This window comes from Paroedura picta, chromosome 1, assembly GCF_049243985.1.
Source record: "Paroedura picta isolate Pp20150507F chromosome 1, Ppicta_v3.0, whole genome shotgun sequence".
NCBI classification, from domain to species: domain Eukaryota; kingdom Metazoa; phylum Chordata; class Lepidosauria; order Squamata; family Gekkonidae; genus Paroedura; species Paroedura picta.
This window is the reverse complement of record NC_135369.1, coordinates 20,093,767-20,102,844: the sequence shown is the minus strand read 5'-3', so window position 1 is coordinate 20,102,844 and position 9,078 is coordinate 20,093,767. Positions and strand designations below refer to the sequence as shown.

At 49.9% G+C, this 9,078-nt stretch overlaps 1 protein-coding gene across 1 annotated transcript; it reads left to right on the top strand.

Annotated features, from left to right (window-relative positions):
- The first annotated feature begins 1,597 nt into the window (after nucleotides 1–1,597).
- LAMTOR2 (late endosomal/lysosomal adaptor, MAPK and MTOR activator 2) lies at nucleotides 1,598–8,757 on the top strand. Its single transcript, XM_077325336.1, has 4 exons — nucleotides 1,598–1,771; nucleotides 3,143–3,305; nucleotides 6,164–6,253; nucleotides 8,497–8,757. Exons 1-4 carry the CDS (start codon nucleotides 1,605–1,607, stop codon nucleotides 8,551–8,553), a joined length of 477 nt encoding a protein of 158 aa, XP_077181451.1. The 5' UTR covers nucleotides 1,598–1,604; the 3' UTR covers nucleotides 8,554–8,757.
- Nucleotides 8,758–9,078: the final 321 nt, after the last annotated feature.

Sequence of the window (9,078 nt, the reverse complement as noted above, 5' to 3'; positions counted from 1 at the left end):
TTTATTGAGTAAGAAAGAACACTCAACAAGGCATTGTGGAAACTGAGGCAAAGATTCTGGGTAACCGTTTATAGTCCCAACCTTGCTCCTCCCCCCCCCCCCGGAAATCCAGAGAAAGTAGGAGAAAATAAGACACAGGGATCCCAAGGCTGCATTCCAGAGGGGAGGGAAGAATGCAGAGATGAGAGATACAGGGAGGCGAGGGGAATACAATACAGGGAGGCGAGGGGAAGAATGCAGGGAAGGGCATCAGGGCAATAAAGGGCAATAAAGAGAACGTCAATAAAGAGAAAGTCAATATCCCTGGTCCGGAGACCGGTACCGGTCTATGGATCAGTCGGTACTGGGCCACAGATCCTCCTCGTCCTCCTCCCCGGCTGCTGCCTCAGGGGCTGCCCTGCCAGTGGTCATGGGAAGTCAGGGGGGCCGACAGGAAAGCAAGTGGAGCAGGGATTCAGGCGGCGGCAGTGACGTCCCTCAGCAAAAGATTACCCCCCGGGGCCTCAGTAAAATTGTCAAGCATTGACCGGTCTCCAGTGATAAAAAGGTTGGGGATCACTGCTCTAAAAGATCCAGCTAAATAAACATCAGTAAATAATGGCAGAAAACTACAGGATTCTGACGCCCAGGACTTAACAGGGATATTTCTTATTTCACTTATAGCTAACCTTATTCAAATCTTATGTCTATATTCCTTACAATCCCCATTTCATTTGGGACAATAGGACTGCAATGTGATTTAAGTATGTATGTAATGTAATTTAGAATCTAAATCTCTGGTCTTCAGACAGGAGAAAAAACAGGGATAGTCACTTGTAGGATGCTTCCATGCTTGGGTGGACATATACGGAGCTAGCAACAGGTCTCTTTTAATTCTTTCCATAAGCGGGAAAGCATCTGCCATTAATTGCTAGGCTTAACATTTTTATTCCCCTTATATGCTGTTGTGAACTGCAATTGAACCTCAAGGACTGATTTTGTTATTCCAGCAAGGAATTATCCAATCTCATGTTGCGTATTTCTGGATGCCTTTGTGATGCTGTTTACTAATTTATTACCCTTATATTGATACTCTTATGATCCCTGTTCCATTGTCTAAGAAAGCACCCAAAAGCTGACACCTTGAATATAGATTCAAGTGGGTAGCTGTGTTGGTCTGAAGTAGCACTCAATAGCAATTTTTGAGACCAAGATTTATTCAAGGCCTGAGTCTTCATGTAAACAATAAATTAATAAAACTTTGTTCGTCTTAACGGTGCCATGGGTCTCAATTTTTGTTCGACTTGTATTGAGGGCTAGCGTGACGGGGAATGCTTAGTTTTAAAGCCGACTCAACTACAGGGATGTCGTGGTAAGTCTCTCTCAGTCTCCATCTCCAGGGAGCCTCCCCGCCATGGCTATAGAATAGCTTTGCTTTTTTTTTAAAGGGGACGCGACTCGGGGGGGGGAACAGAAGCTACAGGCTGTCGTGCCTATTTTCTCCTATTGCGTCACAGCGACCCCATCAGACTCGGCGAGGAAGCTGCAGCCGGTTCGGAAAAGCGGAAAGAAAGGCAGAGGGTAGAGCAGGAAGTGCGCGTGGCGTAAAAACTACAACTCCCAGGATGCTCAGAGGGCGCAAAGTTAATCAGCTGACGCGAGGGGACTCCCCAGCTGCGGCGCTTCCTCCAGAGATCAGTCGGCGTTTGCTCCGGAGTCTCGTAATGCTGCGCCCCAAGGCTTTGACCCAAGTGCTGAGCCAGGCCAACACGGGAGGCGTCCAGAGCACCTTGTGAGTAGAGAAAGATACATTTGAAAGGGACCTCCAGGGCAATCTAGTCTAACCCCCTGCAAGATACAGGAAACTCACAACTGCAGTTATGTAGCGGGGAGTTTTAGGGTTTTGAAAGCCCAACACTTCCTGCCTCATAGATTGCAGTGTGATGCAGGAGCTAGACTCGGGCAGGAAGCTCGTGTTTAATCTGTAAAATAACTTTTTTTAATGCATTTTTGTGTTTGTTTTAAGCCATGTTGTAAACCGCTCCGAGCTCTTATGGGAGTAAAGGTAAAGGTAAAGGTATCCCCTGTGCAAGCACCGAGTCATGTCTGACCCTTGGGGTGACGCCCTCTAGCGTTTTCATGGCAGACTCAATATGGGGTGGTTTGCCAGTGCCTTCCCCAGTCATTACCGTTTACCCCCCAGCAAGCTGGGTACTCATTTTACCGACCTCGGAAGGATGGAAGGCTGAGTCAACCTTGAGCCGGCTGCTGGGATTGAACTCCCAGCCTTATGGGCAAAGCTTTCAGATGGCTGTCTTACCACTCTGCGCCACAAGAGGTTCCTCTTATGGGAGTAGGGCGGTCTAAAAATCCATTAATAAATAAATACATTGGGCCAGATGCTTCAGCTTAGCCTACTTCACAGGGCTGTTGTTGAGGTTCAAAATGGGTGGAGGGGAAGAAGAAGAAGGGTGAGTCCTGCCCTGAATTCCTTGCGAGGGAGGGTGGGATGGATATGGCGTAAGATTTCTTTTGACCACTGCCTGCCAGGTTCTTGTCAATGTCAGTGCTGTGGCCTACAGAAAAGAGTCCTTCTGATAATTTGTTTTTAGGCAGGTTAGATAACTTGCACATTGCCACAACATGCGTGAGGGCATCCAGTAACTTAAGCCTCGGTCAGTTCTTAGTCTCTCCAGCGAATGATGTGCAAGCTCTGGGCAAGAACCTGGAAATGTGAAGAAGAGTTGGTTTTTGTACTCCGCTTTTCACTACCCGAAGGAGTCTCCAAGCAGCTGACAATCGCCTTCCCTTCCTCTCCCCACAAAAGGCGCCTGGTGAGGCAGGTGGGGCTGAGAGAACTGTGACTAGCCCAAGATCTCCCAGCTGGCTGCAGGTGGAAGAGCAGGGAATTAAACCCAGTTCTCCAGATTAGCGGCACAAGGTAGAGCCCTGACCTATATTTTTCACTTGCAAACTTCCCAGTAGGATGTGGCTGGATTCAGGGCTGAAGCAACCCAACCCTGCAGGCCCCAACTAATAATTTGGTATATGAGGCAGTTCTGTTGCCATGCAGCTGGCGCTTTCCCTCCGAAATCTTCTTCCTCCACCTCTGGATCCTTCTTGGCTCCTGTCCTCTCTGCCCTGTGTTGGCTTTCTCCTCCAGACTCCTGAACAACGAGGGCTCTCTCCTTGCATATTCCGGCTATGGAGACACAGATGCCAGAGTCACGGCAGCCATCGCCAGCAACATCTGGGTGGCCTACGATAAGAACGGCCACCAGGCATTCAACGAAGACAACTTGAAGTTCATCCTCATGGACTGCATGGTACGTACCACTGGCTGTTTCTAAGGGCTGTTCTGCCACTGGCTCCCTGGGAAGCTTTGGGCTGCTTGGCATTGACTCATTTTTGCACTTATACCCTGCCCTTCCCCAGAGGCTCAGGGTGGCTTACAAAAGAATACGGCAGGATGAAAATTAAATAGTAAGTTTTTAATTTTTAATAAGCAGTATTAAATAGTTAAAACTAGGGAGGCCAACAAACTATTAAGTTGTTTCTAGGCCTTTGCTATAGACCTGGTTGAACAACGCTGCCTTGCAGGTTATGCGGAACTGTTGAAGGTTCTGCTGGGCCCTGCTCATTTTTCTGTCCTAGTTAAGACCATTTTAACTTCCTTGGAGCTGGGAATCCTAAGCAGTTTTTGTTCACTAGAATCTAATGTTCTTTAGGGGAGTTAATGGAACAGGCGGTCCTGTAGATCTGTCTCTTTCCTTGTTGGATCCAGAAGTACATCCAGATGTGCTCACTTTTAGCAGAGGCTGCTCCATGCTTGCAGAGGCCTTCAGTCTGATGCTGCAAGCCTAGCTGGTCTGCTAGGGCTCCTGTAGGGGGGTATGAAGGCAGACATCTTCTAAGGGGGGAGGCAGGTATCCTGGCAAGGGGGTATTTGGCTTCCCTCTATAACATTTTAATTACCATTTGTAAGCCGCCTTGACTCAAGAGGAAAGGTGGGGTATGATTTTTTAAATAAATTAAATTGAGTTGCATGGAGTGCAAGAATTTGGGCGTGTGTCCTTTGACCCCTCTGAACCCATTCTGTAGAACTTTAATGTCCCGGGTTTGAAAACTGGAGGAACCAAGAGGGGTTTTTGCAGTTATTCCAGCCCCACAGCAGACAGTTGCTGTGGGGAATAAACATTATTTATAAAAGAAAGGGGCACTCAGTGGCTAGCTGCTTCCCTCAGCCCATTATAGATCTTCCTTTTCTCTTTGGCAGCAGCCTTTTCCTTACTGATTGGGAAGATTCAAATGGGTAGCCGTGTTGTAGAATCAGATTCTGGACTCTGATTGGGAAGAGTGAGAGGAATTCTCCTGAAGGAAGGCTTTTGGATTTCCTAAATTAACTGGCTCTAGGGCCCCTTAAATGTTGCTTCTTCTCGGGCAATGGTTGTCATTCATTCATTCATTCATTCATTCATTCCTTCCTTCCTTCCTTCCTTCCTTCCTTCCTTCCTTCCTTCCTTCCTTCCTTCCTTCCTTCCTTCCTTCCTTCCTTCCTTCCTTCCTTCCTTCCTTCCTTCCTTCCTTCATTCATTCATTCATTCATTCATTCATTCATTCATTCATTCCCTGTTTGGAAGGGGGAGGAGTTTGGGGAGATCTTCCCTGAGCTGTCATATGGCAGGGCTGCTGTCCTGTAGTAAGCATAGTGTGTTGCAGGGCTCTAACAATTCCAGGCACAACTCAAGGTGCTGGTCTTCACTTTCAGAACCCTATGTGGTTGGTGTAATGGTTAAGAGCAGTGGCTTCTAATCTGATGATTCCTTGCTCCTCCACATGCAACCAGCTGGGTGGCCTTGGGCTTGTCACAGTCCTCATAGTTCTGACTGAGCAGTCCTGTCAGAGCTCTCTTAGCCCCACCTACCTTACAATTTGCCGTCTGTGGGGGAGGAAGGGAAGGCAATTGTAATCAGCTTTGAGGCTCCTTCAGGCGTTGAAAAGCAGGGTATAAAAAACCAACTCTTCTTCTTCTACCTGAGGGACCACCTACTCCTTTATGAACCTGCCCGACCTCTCCAGTTATCTTCAAAGGCCCTGCTTGGGTGTCTCCCACCTTCTGAGGTGAGGCAGGTGGTAGTCTGGGAGAAGGCCTTCTCAGTCGTGGCACCAAAGCTCCAGAGCGCCATCGTCTGGGGGAATTGCCTGTCCCCTTCCGTTGCCACCTTCTGCTAGTGGGTGATGACTTCCTTGGCATTCCGCTGCTGATCCCTCCTTCCGGACCAGTGTTTTATATTCTCCATGTTTACAGCTTTGTATTTTTTAAAACTCTGTTTTTAATTTGTTTTAATGATTTGTGGATAGATTTAAAACTGTGATTTTGTAGTGTATGTTTTAATTGCTTAGTGGCCTTAGTGGCCTTTCTAAGAGCAGAAAGGCAGGATATAAATTTTGTAAAAAAACAAAAACCAACCACCCTAAATTAACACGGATTAATTAACATCCTTCATCAAGGAAGGATGAAATCTGTCTGCCTCTGAGTAGCCTAGCGACAGCCAATGATGGCTACAGCTACCGTGAGAGAGACAAAAGCATCTGCCTCCATGTTGCCTGGCTGTTAGAAGTTGGACTGCTAGAAGTTGGACTGTCCCCCAGTGTGCACACCGGAGCCCTGAAGCAGAACTTCCTGTAGGGACTGAGGAAGGCAGAAGTTCTAGAAGAAGCAGCAGCCCAAAGGAGTCTTTTCACTGCCCAAAGGAGTCTCAAAGCAGCTTCCAATTGCCTTCCCTTCCTCTCCCCACAACAAACACCCTGTGAGGGAGGTGGGGCTGAAAGAGCTCTGACAGGACTGCTCTGTGAGAACAGCATTATCAGGGCTGTGACTGGCACAAGGTCACCCAGCTGGCTGCATGTGGACGAACGGGGGCTCAAACCCAGCTCGCCAGATTAGAAGCCGCCCTCTTAACCACTACACCATGCTGGCTCTAGTGATGCAGCACCTCGTCTCCCAGCGACCGTCTTTTCCCGTGTGTTCCTTAGCTTGATGTCTGTCCCAGCTGGAAAAGAGCGGGACTTCTACCTGCTCTGCAGTTTGTGAATGGCACACTTTTAATTCACTCCGCTTTGACCCACGCGTCCTTATGTTCTTCCATTCTCTCCCCCTGCCCCCGCAAACAAAAACCCCAAGGAGGGCCGTGTTGCAATCACCAGAGTCGCCAACTTACTGCTGTGCATGTACGCCAAGGAGACAGTGGGCTTCGGGATGCTGAAAGCAAAGGTAAGCTCACCCGTCGATGAGTCAGAGGCCCTGTGTCCTGGCGGCATGACTCAGATGGAAAGGTCAGGATTAGTTGGTGCGGGGAGCTGCTGCCATCTTGAGTGCTGCAGCCAAGTCAGCTAGGAACTTTCTGGACCAGGAGTAGTCAACCTGTGGTCCTCCAGATGTCCGTGGACTACAGATCCCATGAGCCCCTGCCAGCAAACGCTGGCAGGGGCTCATGGGAACTGTAGTCCATGGACATCTGGAGAACCACAGGTTGACTACCCCTGGTCTAGACTATAGAAGCCGGCCCGGTTAACTGTGGCCAAGCTTAGGATGCTGCAGGACTCCTTCAGTAAGCAGAGAAGGAGATGTGCTTCTCAACTCCTAGGACAGCAGTTCTCAGCCCCTGCCGCTCTGCGACCCCTACAGCAGGAGGGCAGTGGTGTGCGCACTCACATGTGCATGCGCGTGTGCACTCACATGGTGGCGTGCATGTGCACACGCCATCGTCGCTCCCACTGCAGGGGTCACAGAGCGGTGGTGGCATGGTGCTGGCCTCCTCCACACTGCCTTGGAGCTTACTGAGGCGGTGCCCAGGAGGCCAACGTCACAGGAGAGGCGGTGGCAGTGGCTGGAGCAGCGGCGGCATAGCGCTGACCACCTCCACACTGCCTCAGTGAGCTCCAAGGTGGCACAGAAGAAGCTCCCTGGGAAAGGCCAAATGACCCCTTGGGGGGTTGCAACCCTGGGTTGAGAACCGCTGCCCTAGGAGAAGGGTCATAGCTCACTGTGAGAGGGCCTTCAGAAGGCTCCAGGTTCAATCCCTGGCATCTCCAGTGAAAAGGGCCAGGCAGCAAGTGGTGTGAAAGATGGGCACTCGCTTTCCAGGGAGTCAGGCTGCGCAGACAGTACTCAGCTCTATGGACATTGCCTGCTTTATTAGAAGATAATGATAATAGTAATATATATTAGTAATAATGTCACTCATTCAACTTGGTCACGGAAGCCTTTTGAAAGATGATAACGGAAAAGATCACTTTGAAAGCAGCTATTTGGAATACAGAAGTGTGTTGCTGCCTAAATTGTGGTGGGGCCTAATGGTCACATAGACCCCTGTGTGGTGGAAGGGTGGTCAGCTCTCTCTGCCTTGGCTATAACCAGTTCCACTTGCTGATGACTTCCCCCTGGCCATGCCCGTGAGCCAGAGGCTGACCTAGAAATGGCGATTTCTACCTCATGGCCAGAGTTAGCTTCAGCCCGCTCTGAAGGAGAGCCCCGGGGGGGGGAAGGAGATGCTCAGGTGTAGAGGCCAATCTGATCAAGAGATAGGGAGCTCAGCGCTAGTTAGGGAGAGATGAAGCATATGGGCCCCTGGGACAAGCTTGAGTGCTTCACACCCCCTGCTGTAGGATCCCTTCCATGAATGAATGGCGAGGGAGAGATTGTGAGTTGGCCAAATGTCAAATGGAATCAAGCAAAACTTTTGTTTTATTTAGTTTGGCACGTGAGACTAATGAGTTTGGATAGAACAAGATTCTATGTTGCACCACTTTCCCCCATATGCACAGATTGGAAGCCCAAGTCACGGTTTGCACTTCCCTAGATACACCCAGCAAACTACAGCTTGCGGTCCACTGTAATCTCCCCCTCCTGCCAGCTGTTCACTTGGTACATATGCTGCTACCATCTCTGAGGCAGAGAGAGTGCAATAGTTTTTTTTTTTTTTTTGGGGGGGGGGGGTCATTCAGACATTACACCAAACTGTTGTATGAGGGATCCTTCCTTCATACCCAGCTATCTGATTCTGGCTTTCCAGCCGGCCGTATTGATTCATTTGGATTTGGATATGTACACCCTGACTTTCTCCCCAACAGGACCCCAAAGCAGCTTCTAATGCTGTTCTCCCCTCCTCCACTTTATCCCCGCAACAGCAACCCTGCGAGGTAGGTTAGGCTGTGAGTGTGATCAGCTGCCCAGCAGGTCTCCATGGGAATTTGAACCTGGGTCACCCAGACCCTAGTCCAATGCTCTACACCAGGGGTAGTCAACCTGCGGTCCTCCAGATGTCCATGGACTACAATTCCCATGAGCCCCCGCCAGCAAACAGGTTCACTACCCCTGCTCTACACCACCCCACCAGGTGGGCGTCCCACCTCTCCCAGACTTCAGCTTCCTTTGCCTTGTTCCTTTTGAATGGAGCTGGCGCCTCCAGTTTGCAGGGCTCCCAAGTCAGCTGCTCTCTTGCTCTCTCTTCCTAGGCCCAAGCTTTGGTCCAGTACCTCGAAGACCCGCTCACCCAGGTTGCAGCATCGTGAGCCGTGGAGCCAAGAGATCCGGGGGGAAAGGCTTTTGTGACTTTGCTCAGAAGGAGCTATTTCGGAAAGGAACTTTTACACTGGAGGCACTGGGCACTCGGAGAGGGGTGCTTTTGGGGGGGGGGGTTTGCAGACTCCGCCTCCTAGCAATGCCGCTCCCGTATAAAATGAAGGTGGGGAAAGAATAAAGAGCTGTGTTGGTCAGCTTGAGTCCTGGTCTTGCTTAATGTAGGGGCCTGGAAGAGCTATCTTATGCAGAGCTGGGAACAGAAGAGCAGAGCTTGCCCAAAACACTCACAGAAGACGTCTAATGATTCCAGGTTGAATTTGATTGCAAAGCTGCCAACTAAGAAACCTCCCAAGGGATCCGTGCAGTTTTCTCGGAGTCGGTGAGAATCGCACTGGAAGGTGACCAGTAGGGGGCAGCAAAAGCACGAATACAGGCTGCATCTTTTGGCTGGGGAGAGAGGGGCCCTTCCTGTAACTCTCACCCACCACCTGCCGTATTAATCGGGCTTCAGACTT

What these genes read in the sequence shown, in the direction of transcription:
- LAMTOR2 (XM_077325336.1), top strand. Translation starts at nt 1,605, where the DNA reads ATGCTCAGAGGGCGCAAAGTTAATCAGCTGACGCGAGGGGACTCCCCA. An exon ending in GGAGGCGTCCAGAGCACCTT is followed by an intron (nt 1,772 to 3,142) that starts GTGAGTAGAGAA and finishes TTTCTCCTCCAG; the next exon opens with ACTCCTGAACAACGAGGGCT. An exon ending in TCGGGATGCTGAAAGCAAAG is followed by an intron (nt 6,254 to 8,496) that starts GTAAGCTCACCC and finishes CTCTCTTCCTAG; the next exon opens with GCCCAAGCTTTGGTCCAGTA.